Source organism: Manis javanica, chromosome 13 (genome assembly GCF_040802235.1).
Source record: "Manis javanica isolate MJ-LG chromosome 13, MJ_LKY, whole genome shotgun sequence".
Lineage (NCBI taxonomy): Eukaryota > Metazoa > Chordata > Mammalia > Pholidota > Manidae > Manis > Manis javanica.
The window spans coordinates 87,286,947-87,306,017 of record NC_133168.1 but is presented as its reverse complement, the minus strand read 5'-3'; the positions used below and the strand labels follow the sequence as shown (position 1 = coordinate 87,306,017).

The 19,071-nt window shown below is 53.5% G+C and overlaps 1 protein-coding gene across 1 annotated transcript; it reads left to right on the top strand.

The window, feature by feature from the left end:
- The first annotated feature begins 2,379 nt into the window (after window positions 1–2,379).
- B3GNT3 (UDP-GlcNAc:betaGal beta-1,3-N-acetylglucosaminyltransferase 3) lies at window positions 2,380–17,352 on the top strand. The gene is made up of 4 exons (XM_017646426.3): window positions 2,380–2,517; window positions 12,451–12,510; window positions 13,800–14,405; window positions 15,806–17,352. The coding sequence occupies exons 1-4, from the start codon at window positions 2,392–2,394 to the stop codon at window positions 16,355–16,357; spliced, it is 1,344 nt and encodes a 447-aa protein (XP_017501915.2). The 5' UTR covers window positions 2,380–2,391; the 3' UTR covers window positions 16,358–17,352.
- Window positions 17,353–19,071: the final 1,719 nt, after the last annotated feature.

Genomic DNA, 19,071 nt, shown 5'->3' with positions numbered 1-19,071 from the left:
TTGAGATGGACCATCCTCCTTGAGGTCTAGCTCCCCAGCTGCAAGGTCTGGTTCACATCCACCCTATGGGACCCTGTGGTTGGTTCCCTGAGCTCATGGGCCCCATAAAGGAACCAGAATCAAGTGTCCAATCCTGTGGGAGTGTCCCCTGCATTCCAAGTCTGTGCATGTGCGTGTGTGTGCACTTTCAGTGGCCTTGGTCCTTGCAAGGTGGTCCCTTTGCTGGTCCCCAGCTGAGTGGCTGGGGTGCTATCTCCACGGGATGGGCCACTGCATGAGGGGACAGGATGTTTGCCACCACTTCCTGACATGGAGGCACTTTTTCTTTTGGATGTAAGTGAATTGGGTGCCCTTTAAAACACAGAAGGCATTTCCTGGGTGTGGTGCTCTAACTGCCCAACCTCCCGGAGCTGGTGTGACCCATACCTACTTTGCGAGGGTGAGCCCAGGAGGAAGGGTGGGACACCCATGTAACTGGCCATCCCTGGACAGGCAGGGTGTCACTTGGGGGTTTATGATGCTCTCGTCTCCTGTGCCTGGGAGGCCCCAAAGCCTCGTCTGGGGCACAAAGCAATTAGGAACCACTTGCCAGAGGTACCCGCATTTGATGAGTGGCCTCATGGGTGAAATTCACATCACAGAGGAACATTTAAAGTGAACAGCTCAGTGGCATGTAGCACACTTACAATGTTGGACAACCACCACTCTGTCTAGTTCCAGAACATTCCCATCACCCTGAAAAGGAAATCCCATGCCCATGAGCAGTCACACACCACCCCTCTCCTCCCCCAGCCCCCGGCACCCACTGATCTGCTTCTGTCTCTATGGATGTGCCTGTTCTGGGCGTTTCATATACATGGAATCATACAACAGGTGGCCTTTTTTATGTGTCTGGCTTCTTTCACTCAACATACTTTCAAGGTTCATCAATTCTGTGGCATGCGTCAGGGCTTCATTCATTTTCGTGACTGGGTAATATTCCATTGTACATGTACACCATATTTTGTTCCACTCTTTGGCTACGGTGAATAGCGCCGCTGTGAACATACGCATACAGGATTTGTCTGAACATCTATTTTCGATTCTGTTGGGTAGATAGGTAGCAGTGGAATTGCTGGGTCATACAATAAGTCTTGTCCCCGTTTGAACATGAGCGTTCCAGAACCAGAATCCACCTGGAAGATTTTGGAGCCACTCCGGAGGGTGCGTGTGTGGATCTCCATGCCTCGAACTTCTGACCTGGCAGGCCTCGGGTTCCCGTGGTAAGGAGAGCTCCATGTGCCAAGCCCCGTTGCCTCCAATGCTCAATTTGCTCCCAGTCCTAATCTAACTTCAGATTAGGGCCCAGAGCAAGTTTCCAGGACCACAAGCAGGAAGGGGCCAGTTTCTCAGTGTGGAAGGAAAGGGCAGGGCCACTGGCAGGAAGTCATTCAGAAGGTTGAATCCCCCTCCTTAAAGGGGCCTATGAACTCTGGAAACCCATAGAATGGGCAGGGAAAAAGAAGTTAGGTTGTTGATGCCCCACAAGAGGGAGAAATGTCCCCGATGGACTCCAAAATCCAAGCGTTTTTTGAAGCCAAAGTGTGCATGCCAGAGCCACTGCAGTCCCAAAGCATCCTCATTTGATGCAGTGACATTTGATGTAATCACCCTTCCTACTGGCAGTGTAGATCATGCCCTTGTGACCTAAACCTCTCCCCACTCAAGGAGTCAAGACTTAGCTCCTCCATTTTACAGGCAGGGAAACTGAGGTATAACCAGTTTCCTCCCCTGGAAGAGACAGGAATGCCAGAGGAAGCTGGGTAGGGGTGACTCAAATGGCTGCCTGGCTCACCCCTGTGGACCTGCATCTCTCCCATCCCAGAGCTTCCCTACTCCAATGTGTCAAGGCTAGAAACTACTAAAGGTCAGCACAAGGGGGTTCAAATTTTCACCAATACCCCACCCCAAGAATCTTCTGATTCATCCTGCCACTTCCTGCATGCCAGCCGTCAGCATACGGACTTCTGTGGGCTCAGGACCGGTTTAAGGGTTCGGGAATCTTCCAGCCCCTGCAGGTGCCACCTGACTCCCTGCCCTCTACCCCTTTAAATCACTTGTCCATGCAACACATGTTTGACCAGCCCTGTGCGGGGTTGCTCTGTGCCAAGGGCTGGGAAGGCTATACTTGCATACCTCCAACCGCGGGGAGCTCACTGCCTAGCTCTGGACCGACTCAGGTGGGGTTGGGGCCCCAGAGGGGCAGGAGAGGCTAGAGCAGGACAGTGTTACCAGGAGCCGCCCAGAAAGGGGAAGTGATGGGGGCGGAGAAGGGAAGAAGGGAGGGGCCAGCGCGGCCGGGGTGTGTTGGGGGGGGTGGGACTTCGACCGCCTGCCCCACCTGGAAACCAGATGCAGCTGCTAGGACAGCGCGGGAGGTGGCCGGCAGGGGCGGGGGCGGGCGCCCAGGTGAAACTTCCTCTGCCGCCAGTCGGGAGGAGCCCGGAGAGGGGGTCGGAGGCCGGAGTGTACCCTGCGGTGAGTGTTGGGGGCCCCTGAGGATCTGTCGGAGCCCCGTGTAGGTGAGCAGGGAGGAATCGGGGCTTCAGTAGAGGGGCATTTACCCTGAAGATGTCTGGAGGTCCAAATCTATATAAACCCATCGCTCCCGCCCATCCTCAATAATAGTAGTCAGTGTTTCCAAGGCTGGCTGGGGCTCGGGCATGCCTTCACTGCAGCAAATGGACACAGTAAGACCACCCTGGACCCCAGTCCCTCCTTCCCCCCTCCTCCCAGGAGAGGGCTGGCTCAGAACCCGGCAATGGAGGGCTTTCTGTGCGCTCGGCCGGTAATATCACTCTTGCTGAGGTTGTTAGCGCACTGATTGGCAGGGCCTGGGCTGGAACAGCTCCGAGTTTCCTGAGTTGAGTTACTACTGCGTCTTGAGGCAGCTACTGCTGACCCGCATGCCCGCCAGAAGCAGGGCCAAGTTCCAGTCTGGGGAACTCAGCCGACCTCCCTGGGGTGCAGGCCGCTCCCTGCTCAGCCCGGTTGTGTGGCTTGGGCAGGATGCCCCTGGTCTCTGGACATGCCTCAGTATCCCCTCTGCGAGGTAAGACAATGATCCACCTTCGAAGAGGATGCCTGAGGTGCTCAGCCTGCGTAAGCTTTCAGGACCAGGAGCACTTCTGGCCACTAGGGAATCTCTTGGAAGTGACTTTAGGTCTCTGAACCTCAGTTTCCCTGTGTGTCAAATAGGACTCGTGGTATGCTGAAATGGGTCCATAAGTGCTCTAGCCACCCAGTGGGTGTCCATGGAATGTCAGCCATCACCGTAACTATATCGCTATTATTTTTAGATCCTTAACCACCTTTTCAGGTTCCAATCAACTTTCTCTCTGGGTCAGATTTCTTTTTTTCATGGCCACTTTCAGATGGGGAAACTGAGGCCTTCCCCTACCTCTGGCCAGGGTCTCCTGTTGTCCACATCTGGGATTCAGGGCTCAAGGGGAACTGCCTGGATTTGGGACCACAGCATCCCCCCAGCTGCCCCTGTCGGTTCCTGAGGCAGCCACCATGCCAGGCAGAGCTGAGGAGGCCGGAAAACAGGTGTGTCAGTCAGCTGGGCCCCCACCTGGCCTAGGTGAGCAGATTGTTTGCCCAGCCCAGCCCAGCCTGGACACCCGTCCATCTACTCTCCCTCATCCCCAGCTGGTGGTGATTTCTGCCACGTACTCTGAGTGTGAGGGACCAAGAAGGGACCTTTGAATTTCTATGCTCTGGGCCAGAGCCCAGGGGATTGAGACAAGCTGGCTAGGCCCAGGGACCCTGGTCGAGGTCATGTGTCACTGGGCAACTTCTCTTCCTGCACTAGTGTCTGAGGCCTAAGTGTGGGCTAGTGACTTGCTCCCCCTCCCCTGTGAGGCAGGGAGGATGCCCACTGTGGTCCCTTCTCTTGATGGGAGCCTGACCTGGATTTGATTGCCCTCCATGATGGGGAGCTCACTACTAACAAACTAAAGGAAGTTGCACCAGGCCGTGGTTAAAGGAAGGGACTGGGCTCACACTTGGCCTTCCTTGAATGAGTTCCTTGACCTCAAACTGTTCCTCAGTTTCCCTATCCATAAAAATGAGGCTCACAGTGCCCCACCTCCCAATGTAGGTATGGAGTGTCAACGAGTAGATGGTGGAAAAGACCATGTGCAGATAAGGCATGTTAACTCTAATCCTGATTATGAGGTTCATTGTGCTCTCATTAGTGACATTTATCATTTATCATGACAGAAATAATGTTGTGAAGACTGCCAGACCCTAAGTACAAGGCCAGGAGTAAGACCCCGACCAGCCTGAAGGTGTGGGGGTCTTCCAGGAGGCCCCCAAAGGAGGGGCCCGTGACACCTAAGTCCCCATCAGCCCTGGATCATGGGAAAGGGCCTGGGATGCTCCTGGGGCTCAGCTGGGGCAGGGCTGGTGTTTAATCCAGGACCTCTGTCCAGCCTCGGATTCTTTCCTGGACCTGTTCCAGGTACCCTGGGCAGAGGTAGGGGAGGGACAGGTCAGTGAGTGAATCAACCGTGACACGCCCTGGAGTCTTGAAACAGAAAATTCTAGGGTTTAAAGGTGTATGTCACGGTACCCTTACCCCTTCTGCCACAGCCAGGGGTTCAGTGATGTTGGGTGTATGTTTGCACAAAATCCACCCGCACGCATGCTGTTACTAAAGCAGAGGCTGGCCATACGAGCCTTTCTAAGGAATTATCTCCCCTGGGCTGCTGCTGCTTTTTTTCTGTTTACCAAGCAACTCATGCTTTTTGTTAAAAGAGACCAGCCCATCATTACTGGAAGGCCAAGCTGGTATGAACCTGGGAGGGATCACCTTGAAGGCCAGCAGGTCAGGGTTCAAATTCCAGCAACCCTCCTCAGTCTCCATTGGCTGTGTGACCTCTGGTAGGTGGGCACCCTCTCTGTGCCCACCTCGCCGTCCAGAGAACTGGAAACTACCCCCTTCCCCAGAAGGCTCAGCGAGAATATTCCCAACTCAGGGAATCATACTCTCAGGAGCCAGGACCCCAACTTGCACCCTGTGTCTCTTTAAGCCTGGAACTTTCTCTTCTCTGTAAAATAGTCTTGTTCAGCACTTCCGTGTCCTCTGCTAGTAATTCAGCTCCATGAACACAGGGCTTTCTCCTGGTCATCTTGGCTGTGTGCCCATCCCTAGACTGGGGTGTGACCCACACTAGGTGCTTGGTGCTTGCTCAGAGCAGCCACAAGTGTGCGAGCTGGAGTGGCCGCTGCTGCTGCTTTCGTGTTGTCGCTGTTGCTCTGTGTGTGTGTGTGCTTTGGAGGAAAGGCCACTGCTTGGTCCTCGAGCCTTCCCAGGACTCACACTGTTATGCACACAAATGGGGGGTTCTCCTGTCCCCCAAACCTCTCACCGTGCCTTTTGGCGGCTCCAGAATGTTCCATGACCCCAGGCAAATCCCAGCTGAGGGTTGTGTGGAAGGAATCGAGTCCACAGTACTGACGGTCAGCACGTGCCAGAGGGGAATCATGAGTTGGCAGCTGACACCATCTAGCTTTGCAGATGAAAATGCAGAGGCCCAGTGGGGCCTGGCTCCCTGCCCGGGGTCCAAGGATGCTTGGTAGCCAGGTCACGATGTCCTTTCTGAGGGCCACCGTGGGTGCTTCAAGGGCATCAGCTCTTGGTCCCTCAGCGGCTGGGCAAAAGGCAACTGAGCCCTCACTTTCCTGATTCTGAAACTGAGCCCTGGCGACTAGGCCAGTGGTGGGCACCCAGGTCCGTGGGTCGCTGGATCTGGAGTAGGGAGGGGCGTCGATGGGTGTGTCTGACTGGCCTGAGAAGGATCCAGGACTCACCCATTCCCGGCCTCAGTTTCCTTATCTGGCAAGTGGGAGCATCCTGTGGAGAACCACCTTGATGTGCTGAAGGCCATCACCTCAGTGACAGGTAGGTCCCCCGTGGTGCAGGGCAACCTGGGGGGCAGGTCTCGGCCCTGAGGGGTCACCTGAGAGGACACCTGAGGGGTCAGCAGGTGGGGCCTTGCCACCTGGGCTGCATGACGTTCTCATGCCCCTTCGTGTCTCAGCCCCTCTGCCTTCCCAGCCTTCCAGGGGACAGCAAGGACAGAGGTGCCCGGAGCCACATGTGCTGGGCTTTGCCAGGCATTGGCTGCCACCTGAGGATATAGGCAGAAGATGTGGAGCCGGATTTCTATCTCTAATAGGGGCCCCAAATTAATTCTGCTGAGTGATCAGCCCCTCCTGTACATCTAGTGTTTCATGAATGTTCAATAAACCATTAATATTTAGTGCCGTGTATATGCAGTGAATTATGAATATTCCGGGACTTGTGTATTGGCAGCTCAGGGCTCACTAATGGCTCATTCATATTCGTTGTGATAATATTCACTCTTGCATCATGAATGTCCCTTGCAATTATTAATTGCTGCCTTCCAATTATTTTGTATCTTATAAATACTGAATACCTACTGTATAATTAGGTCATTAATATTCAGTTCCTCCGCAGACATTTGATGCTTGCTCTTTAAAGCATCGTGAATATTTCAGGGCTGTGGATATTTGGCTCTTTAGAACATTAGGAATATTTGGAGTTGGAAATATTCAGTGTCTCTTGGTTCTGTCTCCTGGGCTCCAAGCAGGCGCTTGTTGATTTGTTGTGACTGAATGGCCCACATCCTCCAAGGCCACAGGACCCCAGGCAGGGGATGGTGGCCGCTGTTGCCTGCAGAGGGCTTGGGCTGAAGTGAGGCAGGAGGAAATGGCCAGTGTGTGGGTCTTCGTTAGCGTTTTCCCCTTGTGCAGCAAACACCAGTCACTTAGGATACAGCCCCACCCCATCTCTGGGGCTCCAGCCTAGCTGGAGAGATGGACAGGAAAGAAGTGAGTGGATTTCCCGTGTGCAATGGTGGTGAGTTTTGAGGAGAAGAGCGGGCCAGTTGGGGTCCCTCTAAGGAGGTGACATTGGGCTGAGTCTGAAGACTAAAAAGAACCAGGCCAAGGAGCAGGGATCCCAGGTGGCGGGAAGGGCAGGTGCAAAGGTCCTGTGGTAGAGCTGCAAGGAGCAGTGAGGAAGTTGTTGAGGCTGGAGCAGATGGGCAGAGGTTGTCAGGGGCAGGGAAAATGGGAGCTGAGTCAAAGTCCCGCACCAGGCAGCCACACCCCAGGGGAAGGCACTTGGGTCTTGGCCAAAGAAAACTGTCTTTTCTGCGTGCGCTGGAGGAAGCAGGCTCTGGGTCATGGTGAAATCCCACCAGTGCGTGGAGGGCAAACAGTCCCAAGAAGGACTGGTTGGTCTGGTGGGGGGGGGCTGGGCAAAGGTCCCTGAGAATCAGTCCAGATGTCACTGATGGTGACTCTTTCCACAGTGGCACTATGTCCCATTTTGCAGGGAGGGGCACCCAGGAAGCCCTGCCATGTGCAAGCAGTACACGGATGTGGCCATCCATCATAGAGCTATTGGGCCTTCCTGGTTTACATGCCAACATGTCCCAAAGACTGTCACCGGACATCATACCCGGGTCACCCACTGCCCCATAATGTCCCCTTGTGAAAGGCTCACAGGCTTCTCACATTCTGTTGTCCCTGGTCCTCTCTTTTCTATCTCCACAGCCAGGCTTTAACTCTCTTCATCATATTTCCTGAGCCCACCCACTTCTTTGTACTCCGTCTGCCAGCCCCTGCCATACCCCCAAATTCTTCTGCCTGCTTGCTGCCCTGCCTCCACTCCTGCCCTGATTCTTTTTCCCTTGAGCAGCTGCAGGGGACTTCTTAAAAACATGAATCGATCTTGTCCCTGCCCTGCCCACCCACCCTTCATGGTTCCCCATTACTCTTCACATGTAACATAAGAAATTCTTCATGGTCTGGAAACCCCCCTCACACACACCACCCTGACCATGTCAGCAACCTCCCCTCCCCCTGCCCCAGCCACAGCTGGCCTCCTCCCTCTCCCATCAACACCCTAAACCTGTGTTCACCTCAGGGCCTTTGCACTTGCTGTGCCCTCTGCCTAGGGCTCTCCAGGACTCTGCCCCAGGTGATCCCCATCATCCTTCAGGAGCTCCTCAGTCTGGTCAGGTCCATCCACCTACACTGTGTGCCCCCCTTCTTCAACAGCCTTTATCCCAGTTGCAACCAAACTAATCACTTCTTCATGTATTACTATCATAAGGGAGGGGCTGGCTTGGTCACGGCTGCCTCCCTAGCACCCTGCATACAGTAGGTGTTCAGTAAATACTCTGCGGCCCATGGGTCGATGCAATAGGTGAAAGGATTGCTCTCATGCACATTCACAGAAGCACACACCAGTCTGCCCCTGGCGTGGCCCAGCAGCAGACTGTTGGCCTACTTGGGTCCCAGGTTCTCTATCGACAGCTGTTTAGCACATGGCTCCCTGTGACAGGTTCTGGAAGGCTCTGGGGTCCAAGCAGGGAATCTCCCAGCAACTCCAAATCAATACAGGGATGGGGTGGACAAACTCTACCCCTTGGGATCCTGGGTTCCAATCTTGATTTACACTGAGCCTCAGTGTCACCTGTAAATGGGGGTTTGAGAGGAACCAAAGAACCAGGATGGTAAGCCAAGGTCACTGAGGTCGTCCCAACCCAGCCAGGCAGGCCCTTTGATACACAATTGTAAGTGACCCCATTGTGTGCTGGGGGCTGGGGCTGGGGGTGGTGTCTCAGCGCTCCAGTGTCTGGTGATGGAACAGATCCCAAGGATGAAGGGACTGGCCAAGGTCACCTCGGGGCAGAAGGGGCCGTTCCGCACTGAGTCTGACCTCTCAGCTCCTGGCCGCCACACCCTGTGGGGCTCCTCGTTCCCAGGTGCAGCCCCACTTCTCAGCCTGGCATTCACAGTCTGCCCTCATCCCCTATCCTCAGAAATCCTCCTGTTCTCCAGATTCTGCTTTTCAACGAAACACATTACCCGTAATTCCTTGATGATGCTTGTTTTCTTTCCCGCACCATGCTCTCGTGTTTGTTCTTTCCTCCACCTGAATGCCCCTTGGTGAACTCCTATGCATTCTCCAGAGCCTCAGCTGCAATGTCCTGGTCCCTTCTCTCCCAGCCCCATTTCCACAGGTGTCGAAATTTGTCTCCCCCAGACTAGGGGCTTCTTGGAGGCAAGGCCAGGCCCAGGGTTGAGGCTCTCCTGTTCCCCAGAACCTATTTGTTGAATGAATGAATGGTTTTCTTATGTATACTTGGGATGAAAATTGCTGAGACCCTTTCAGGGTGGAAGGACCTGAAGACAGCAGGGGTTTCTGGGGTAATGCAGGGGCACCCACTGGACCACCTTGGACTCCACTTCCCCATCTATGAAATGGGGGTGGTGACTCCCCTAGAGTTACTCAGACCCACGGACTTCAAAGTGAGCAGCTGTTTGGGCTTCAGCAAATCTAATCATTGCATTGAACGGTGAGAACTGGAGAGAAGGGACAGCAGGATCTTGGGTTGGGGTCAGGGAGTTGAACCCAGGCCTGAGAGGAGCTTCTCGTCAAGCACCCAGCCTCACCCAGAGTTGCTGCTCTGTTGCTTAGAGGAAGTAATGTCAAGAGGTATCCCCTCCCTGGCACAGCCAAGCCCTGAAGGCCCAGCATCTCCCACAGCAGGTGTGGGGTCCCAGTCCCTTTAGAGAGAAAGACCCACCAGGACAGGTTGGCAACTGCTTGGGGTGGAGCCCACAGAAGCACCCAGACAGGGTTTACTGGACCAGTGAATCCTCAGCCCTCTCTGCCTTGCTGAAAGGGAGGCCTGAAGGTTCCTCTTCCTCCTTCTAGTGTGGGATGTTGTAAGGATGGCAGTATTTCCTGTTTGCGGTTTTAAGGGGCCATGAGTCAGCAGGGTCCTTAGTAGACAGAAAAGGGAAAGGGGGCTTGGATGCATTAATGGGGGTCCAGTATAGGGAACAGAGGAGGTGAGCTTCCCTCCCCCACCCCTGATTTGAGCTGTCAGACCCCAATCAGGAACTTCATGGAGCCTTGGAGGGTGGATCCCCCCCATGGATCTGGGGAGAAAGAGTTGGGAATGCAGATAGCCAACAAAGGGCAAGTGTTTCATCTGCAAAGCGTTCTTACAAATAAACAAAGAAAAATGCTAAGAAAAGAATAGGCATTCACTTAATTAAAATCAAATGGCCAGCCCAAGAGGTCCTATTTTGCCCTGACACCCTGATCCCAGTCATGAGAGCTATTTAATTGCTTTTATCTCTTCCCATGCCTTTCCTCTTTCCATTGCCCAGGTTTGGCTGAATTGTAAATATTCGTATTTGCTGAGGTTACCGTCCTTTGTACAGGAGCCCTTGTTTGGAACTTTGAAAACACGTTCTTGGGGAACTGGTCCTTGGCCCATGTGTAGTAAATATTAACAAATGTGTAATAAATACAACAATCTTGTCAGTACGCCCCATGATCAATCTATTAAACCTCTATATTAAACCTTCTTTGTTCCCCTTGTCATTCTCTCCTGACTTTGCCCTCTTTGAGGTCTCTGTTCCAGTTTCCGTGTTGGTTTAGGTCAGGATCCCTCAACCTCGATCATGTTGACATTTGGGGCTGGGTCATCCTCTGTGCCATTTGTGGCCCCCTCTTAGTGCCTTCCCGTGCCCTGTAGGGTGTGAATTTAAGCGACATGCCTGTCTTCCACCCACTCGATGCCATTAGCAGTCCCACACCTCCACACTGCCCAGATCATGACAGCAAAAATGTCTCCAGACATTGCCAACTGTGCCCTGGGGGCAGAATCACCCCAGATTGAGAACCCCTGAGTTAGACTCTAAACATGGATGGGGCACAGGTGAATCACCCTATACATTTTCACCCGGCCTTAATGAGAACATCTCTTGCCCAGGATTTGGTTCCCAGACACTGGTTGTCTTCCAGCCTCTGTGGGTCTCCTGCATACTGTGGCGTCTCCAGTCTGATTTCCTGTTTGGTGATGTGATCTTTCTATTGAAGCTCATGAGGATTTTTTCCAGCCTTGGAGCTCAGGGAGTGCCAGTTTGCCCAAGAGCATTTATTTCTTGTCTTCCACCCTGGATTTGGCCCTCTCTTTAGCTCAGGGAATATGTCTTTCTAAGATTCAGTTCATCCTTGCCTCGCTTTTCTCAGATCATAGTCTTATCTGAAGAGTATTAGCCATTTTGGGCCTCCCAGACCTGCCCTCCAGAAAGCCAAACCCTCATGGCTGGCAGCCGCCAAGCTGGGGATGGCACAGCAACAAGGCAGGTTGTGTGCCACCCTCAGGGTCCTGTAGCTGCTCGGGGTCCACCAGCTCATTCCCACCACAGGGCCTTTGCCCCTGCTGTTTCTTCCCCTGGGCCTGCCCACCAGACCTCAGCTATGCTGGCTCCTCTGTGTCATTCACCTTCCAGCTTCAATGTCCTCTAGACCTCAAAATCCAGTCCCGCCACCAGACCCCATTTCCTCCTGTGGCTTTTGTCACCTCGTACATTTCACTGAGGTTTTTATTTGGCGTTTGTCCCCCTTGAGAGTGCGGGTTCCATAGTAGCAGAGACTTTTCAGTACCTCATGCCTACTCGACATTGTGTCTACAGCCAAAGGAGGTGCTTGGTACAGAGGAGAAACACAGTAAATATTGGCTTGAATGAATAAACATATAAATCCATTCTGAGAGTCAATATTTTTTTCAGATGTTGTGGTAACCCGGTGTTCATGCATTCATTCATCATTTAACACGTTTTTTGAGCACCTTCTCCTACTTTGCCCCAAGCACAGTTCAGCAGTCTGGGGGAAAATGGGGAGGAAGACAGGGTACATGGAGCTTCTGTTCTGGTGGGGGGAGAGAGACAAGAAACTATACATTTAAAATGTTTTGTTGTGTGTATTTTAGATGGTGAAAAGTGCTGTGGGAGAAAGTAGAGCAGTGTTTGGGGGATCAGGGCTGCCAGTGAGACTATGTGCCCTGAGCACACCCCCTAAAAAGGGAATAATTGAGCAAAGACAAGAAAGAAGGACGGGAGGGAACTGCGGCAAATCTATGGAAGAGCATGACAGGCTGAGGGAACAGCCTATGCAGAGGTCCTGAGGCAGAACTGTGTCCGGTGTTTGAGGCTAAAATCCCCTACAACACCCTTACATAGGGTGAATTCCCCCACCCCTCATCCCCAACATCAGCTTCTTTCTCAAGGTCACGCAATAGAACTTGTGGGGTGAGATCTGAGCCCAGTTTCTGGGAGACTCTGGCTGGAGGCGCCTGGGCCAGGTGGTGTGCAGAGACAGAGATGACATGTCGGGGAAATGGCCTCACAGACCCCACAGGGTGGCCCTGTCCCAAGCTCCAGCACTGATTTGCAGTTCTAGATGGAAACGGAAGTCACTCTTTCCTTGTTCCCAGGCAATAGCTGGGTGGGGCCCCTTGATACTGGAGGGACCTGCCAGAACCCACTGACTCCCCTACACTGTTCCAGGTGCCAGAAGGGAGAACGAGGAGACCCCAGACCAGCACGGACATCCTGAGGCAGCCTGAGGTAAGTGCTGGGGTTCATATATTCATTCAACAAATGATTGTTGAATGCTCACAAAGTGCTGGCAGTTCCCTTCATGCCTGGGAGTTGGGGGGTTGCTCAGATGCCCTCTTTATAACGGAGGAAACCATGGCCCAGGGTATGGAGGGCACGCAGCCAGGCAGTGATGGAGTCAGGATTTAAATCCAGGAGTTGGGCTCCAAAGCCTGCACCTCTCTGGGTTGAGCCAATAAGTGCAGAATGGGTGAGTCCTGCCCTGAGTCTAATTCAGCAATTTCATGCTTCACTGAAAAATAAATCCTCAAATTTAGGGCTGGAAAACAGTGCAGACATCACCTTTCCAGTCAAACGGACATTAACAGAGTCCAGGGTATCCTGGGAAAGGAATCAGAAAGAGAGACCAAGGGCTCTGCCTGGATATGGGGAGGGAGAACTTCTAGCAGGAGGGGACATTAGAGCTGGGGTTTTGAAGGATGAATAAGAGTTTGCCAGAGAGACCCATAATGAATTTACTTTTATTCATAAATTCATTCATTCAAACACTCCTTGCTTCCCCCATGTGTCTGCCTCATGCTGGGCAATGTTAGGACTTTTAAGAAGCCCCCAGTTTTGGGAAGACAAAGCCAGACACAAATTCTACCCTGGGATCAGGACTTGCCCGGAGGGAAAGACAGGGCTAGAGGTGCCAAACAGGGACGCAGGACTCTTTCTGAAGGGTCAAAGAGGGCTTCCCAGAGAATGGATCATTTTGGATGAGTTCTGAAGGAGGACTAGGAGTTTGCCAAGGAAGATAGCTTTGCTTGAGACATGCTAGTTCTGAGGGGTCTGTGAAAAGCCAGGGGCCATGCTCAGGACATGGCCCAAGAAGACTGGGTGGTTGTATCAGAATCCCAGGAGCTCAGAGCTTCCTGAGAGGACAAATAAAAAGGGAAGCAGGAAGGACTCCAGCAGCTCCCAGCTGATTAAAGGGGCTTCTCTGCCTCTGTCAGGGAGGCTTCTGGGCTATCTCCGAGGCAAGGACATGAGGAGGGCCAGGTTGGATGGGGCGGGTGGGGTGGATTCTGGGCACAGTGACTCTGGGGGCCTCACCTTGGAATCTTCATGCCCCCATTTTCTCTGTTAAAAAAAAAAAGAGGCAGCAGAGGTTGGGATGCTGGAGAAGGTGCAGCGGAAGGGAGAGGAAGAGGTGAGAGTGAGCTCGGAGCAGCTCTACCCCTGCGCCAGGTGTTGGGGTCCACAGCAGCTCATGGAGAGTGCTTAGCCCACCCAGGTGATAAGTGTTTTCTCTGCAGGGGTCTCTTAAGACCAATCTCAAATCCCAGCTGACCGAGATGAGGTGCTTCTGGTCCCTGCGGACAGAGGTGGGCCTGGCTGCAGCCCTGGGCACCTTAATCTTGCTTCTCTTCCATCTGCACGTGTCACCCCCCACCAGCCCAGGACTGAAGGAGTCACTGGGCACCCCTATGGCTCTGACCTGGGACTCTCCGCCCTCCAGCCCCCAAGCCGCCCCCTGCCAGGCCAACACCTCTGTGGCCACCCTGCCGAACTTCATGGGTCAGCCGGGGCATGTGCGCAACTTCCTGCTCTACAGACACTGTCGTGACTTCCAGCTGCTGCAGGATGCGCCCCTGGACAAGTGCACGCAGCCGGTCTTCCTGCTGCTGGTGATTAAGTCCTCACCCAGCAATTACGAGCGCCGGGAGGTGGTGCGACGCACGTGGGGCCACGAGCGCCAGGTTCAGGGCTTCCCGCTGCGCCGTCTTTTCCTGGTGGGCACGGCCCCTGACCCGCTGGAGGCCCGCAAAGTCAACCGGCTGCTGGAGATAGAGGCGCAGAGGCACGGGGACATCCTGCAGTGGGATTTCCACGATTCCTTCTTCAACCTCACCCTCAAGCAGGTGGGATGGCTGGGGCTCACCTGATCTAGGGCCACCTATCCTTCCTGCCCAGATTGCCACCACCGGTGTCTGAGGGACCCAGGGAATGGGGGTTCCTATCAACACCCCCTCCACTGTCCTCATGGTCTGAAGTGTTCCTCTGGAGGAGACAAAAAAAAGGGGCTTCCAGAGCCTGATGACCTGAATTCAATTCCAGGCTCTGTTTCTTACTTTCTGTTTGCCCTTGAAGATCATTTACCTCTCTGTGCCTCAGTTTCCCCTTCAGGAAAATGGGATATTAATTGAACCCATCCACCTCTGAGGCCTTTTCGGAGGATTACATGAGGTGATGTTTATAAGGCACCTGGAGCGGTGCCAGGTGCTCAAATAACCCTGGCAGGAGGTGGGCCTGGGACACCACACAGAACACATCTTGTTTATTCTGGTCTTATCTCCCCATGAGGCCCAGCTCTATGCAGTAGGTGCTTAATAAAGATCTTTTTGATGGTCAAGAACCCATGGGAAATAGAATCCTGCTCAGGTGCAGATGAGGAATTGGTGGCGTGGCCCCAGGGTCCCACCCAGGTTGGCAGGGGTAGAGCAAACAGTAGAGACACAAGTTGACGGGGCCCGGGGCAGGTCCTGCTTGTAGTAGGTAGGCACAGGTCTGGGTTCAAGACCTCACGTCTCTAGTTCTCTGTTGTGTGACCTTGCTCAAGGCACTTGCTCTGGAAAGCCTCATCTGTAATGGAGGTGAAGACCACCCAGCCCTCCTAAGGTTGCATGAGAGATTCAAGGCATCCGGCATGCAGCAAAAGTTATTAGGGAGGAACCTGAAGCCAAGGTGGGTAGAGGACCAGAACCTCTCAACATGCCGTGTTCTTAATGCAAAATGCAAAAAAAGCATGTGATAGACAACAACTTGACAGACAGGAATCTAGCACCTGTGAAGTACTGACCCCACACTGGGTGCTGGGGAGAGATGGCATAGGTAGGAGAGACACGGCCTCCCCAGGGAGAGCCCAGAGTCTGGTAGGGATGGTAGATAAATAACAATCAATACGAGTATTTATTTAACAGCAGTGCTCGGCCAGGCAGACTCAGAAGGAATAGCAATAAATGTAACTGTTGTGACAATTTTCAAGCATGTCCTTGTGCTGTACAGAGCATTGCCTGTGGATCCCCAGCACTCCTAGAGACAGGTCCTATGACGAGGCCTGTCTGGAAAGTTGGAAACTGAGGCACAGAGAGGAGTAGTTGGTTGTTGACGTCACCCTACAGTGGGTAGGGTGGGGGCTGAAATGCAAGGTGGCCTGGGGACACACCCTTGCCCTGGCTTGCTAGGCTGGGACAACCAACAGGGACCCAAGGCTGCTTGCCCCAGCCCTCCAGCCCATGCACCCTGTCCTCCCCTCCTGCAGGTGCTCTTTCTACAGTGGCAGGAGACTCGGTGCACCAATGCCAGCTTTGTGCTCAATGGGGATGATGACGTCTTTGCACACACAGACAACATGGTGTCCTACCTGCAGGGCCACAACCCTGACCACCACCTCTTTGTGGGGCAGCTGATCCTCAATGTGGGCCCCATCAGGGTTCCCTGGAGCAAGTACTATGTGCCGGAGGTGGTGACACAGCAGAAGCACTACCCACCCTATTGCGGGGGTGGTGGCTTCCTGCTGTCCCGCTTCACGGCGGCTGCCCTCCGCCGGGCCGCCCACACCCTGGACCTCTTCCCCATCGATGATGTCTTCCTGGGCATGTGCCTGAAGCAGGAAGGCCTGAGGCCTGCCTCACACAGTGGGATCCGTACGGCGGGTATTTGGGCCCCCTCACCACACCTATCCACCTTTGACCCCTGCTTCTACCGGGAGCTGCTGCTAGTGCACCGCTTCTTGCCATATGAGATGCTGCTCATGTGGGACGCACTGAACAAGCCCAGGCTCATCTGTGGCAAGCAGACACAGATGTACTGAGGTTGTGTCAGGGTCCCCAGCCTCTAGGCTCCTGTCTCCATCTCCCTAGGAAGGGCCTGTATCTTCCTCCTGGAAAGCCGAGACCTTGTCCTAAGTGGGCTGGGCAGAGGGGAGTGCCACGGAGGGTTTGATGAGTGACTAGTTTGGCAGGTGAACTCATACACACCCCTCAGAACCCACCTGGTACTTGAACTCATGTCCCATCATCTTCCTGGACTCTCTGCTAAGGGACCATCTCTTTCCATGGCAGCTAAATGGCAGAAGCACCTCTAGGCTTCCCGCTGCCATTTGAGTCAAGGTTCCTCCCTATCCCTATCTCCGGTCTTGATTATGGGCTGGACCCCCAGACAGTGGCCAGCCTCTCCCTGGCAGTGAACAGGCAGTGCTTTCATGGTGGGTGAGCTCTGGCCTGTGGAGTTCAAGGCCAACTGGGAGCTCCTGGGTCCACACACAGTTGAAGCAAGAAGCATTCTTCCAGGGCAAAGAGGGGTTCCGTTCTCGACCCCCATCCCCAGATCTCAGACCCCCTCAGATGGTGGGAGGAGCCAGGAGACTATGAATGGGAGCACCCCCACTGCTGCTTTTGGTTGTCAAGCACTCCAACTGGAAGCGGTCTGTCTCAGGCTATGGGAGCTCAGAGTTCCTGGGGTCCGTGGCAGGACCCTGCCCCCACACCGCTGTTTCCCAAGAATCCACAGAACAGCCCTGGGGTCAGAGGGGTCCTCACAGGGCTCAAGGCCAGAACACACACCGACCCAGACCCCAGAGGAGAGGAAGATTCAGGTCCTTGGGTGGCCCTGAGCCCCCGGGACTTAGGGCTGGCCCCCACCCCAGTGTGTCTTTTGGGTTGGGGAGATCCAAGCGAACTGTGCCCACCAACCCTGGCAGCCTCAGACAGGTGTCTGGGACTTGGCACTTTCGCGGGCATTGTAGTGGTGGTGGGGAGGACTTCCACAGAGGGAGGACTGGCAGGTGGGTCCTCAGAGAATAAAATGTTTGGTGAAAACCTGGAGATTGTTTTTTTTTTTCAGTGATTTACAGTTTTCAACTCAGATCAGTCTACATTAATTCATAATGTTACGGAAAACCTGGACGGGATCACTGATGGAACCAAGCGGCACTCGGAGGTCTTGGAAGGCGGGTGTATTTCACATTGGTGGGCTCAGAGGATAGTGCTCTCCAAAGGTCTGAGCCCCAGAGTACAACCTTGCCATGCCTTTCATACATTTACTTCAAAGCTAAGGGGGGAGTCAGCACCCAGAAACTGTTGCAGTGGGAGCTATTAGGTCACTACAGGTGTATTCAGGATGCTAGTTATATTTTAATCTATTTCTGTAAAGGTTGCCTGGATACCGTATTATAAACTAATGGGCTTCCGTGACTATGATTAACAAGCTGTTCCATACCACTGAGTCCCTGAGTCCCGGTGGGGTGGGCGAGAATACATTGCTACATCACTGTTTCAATCCCAAGTATCCAAGCACCTTGTGGTTCCTCTACATTCCTGAAGCCTCAACATAAAGCCTGTTTCCTTGGCTTCCTTGGCTTCCCACCATACCTGCCAAGAGGGGGAGGGATTTGAGAACTTTATGAGTATTTCTTCATCAATAAAAGTCTCATTTCCAGTAGAAAATTCACACCAATTATAAATGGCATGGATGATGTGGGATGGGGGGCTTGCAGGGGTTTCTATCAGTCAGATTTGACATCATCCCAGCCCCCTGCTCATAAACCCTCCATGGCTCCCTATTACCCTCAGCTCAAACATCCCCCAAGACCGAGTCTCACTGCCAGCTTGATGGCAGGCTCAAGAGGGACTGGCAGAGGGTAGGGCTGCTCCCGTGTGGGACACTGGGGCTGCCTTTGCCTCCTGCTTCCGGCAAGGCTTCTGAATCCTGTCCTGGCCACCACCCAGCCTCTCCTCTCCTCCCACTAGGACCATGGCTCTTCGGTCCTCTGTCCTGCCTCCTTTCTCTCCTTTTATTTATCATCTCACCTGTTATGTGCTGCACGTTTTGTCCTGTACAACTCCCACGGGAAGAGTTGGCAGACACCTACCTTATAATGAGAATACAAACCTGTGAGTAATAAAAAAGGAAGTTATCAGAAGCAGTAAGGGCTTTCAGGGGGATTAAAATGAGGAAATTGGATACATTGACGGGGATGAACATTAGATGGGAAGTCAGGGTCTCAGAGCTGAGGGAGGAGGACCTGGCCTTGGGGAGAACTGGGAGAAGGGCATTTCAGGCAGCAGGCACAGCATGTGCAAAGGCCCTGAGGTGGGATGATCTGGTGCATTTAAGTTGCAGCAAAGAGGCCATGACTGGGTGAGTAAAAAGAACATGGAAAGAGAGGGAACGTGAGATCACAAGCACTGGCCACATGGAAACTTGTGGGCTGGATGAGGAGAGAGTGTTATTTTGAGGGTGATGGCTCCTTTGGAGCAAAGCAATTACATGATTGATTTTTAAGTTTTAAAAGCCCTGTGGCTGCCATGGGAGTTTTTGGGAAGGGAGGAGGAGGCTGAGGCAACATCCAGGCAAGAGGTGCAGGTCTAGATCAGGCAGGGGCTGCAGAGGTTTCTAACAGGTAGATCTGACCTCATTCTGCCCCTGTTCACATACCTTCTGTGGTTCCCCATCGCCCTTGGGAGGGAGTCCTGTTCTCCTGTGGTAATGGGCTGAACAGTGTACGTCCACCTGGAACCTTAGAAT

What these genes read in the sequence shown, in the direction of transcription:
- B3GNT3 (XM_017646426.3), top strand. Translation starts at nt 2,392, where the DNA reads ATGCAGCTGCTAGGACAGCGCGGGAGGTGGCCGGCAGGGGCGGGGGCG. An exon ending in ACATCCTGAGGCAGCCTGAG is followed by an intron (nt 12,511 to 13,799) that starts GTAAGTGCTGGG and finishes TTTTCTCTGCAG; the next exon opens with GGGTCTCTTAAGACCAATCT. An exon ending in TCAACCTCACCCTCAAGCAG is followed by an intron (nt 14,406 to 15,805) that starts GTGGGATGGCTG and finishes CCCCTCCTGCAG; the next exon opens with GTGCTCTTTCTACAGTGGCA.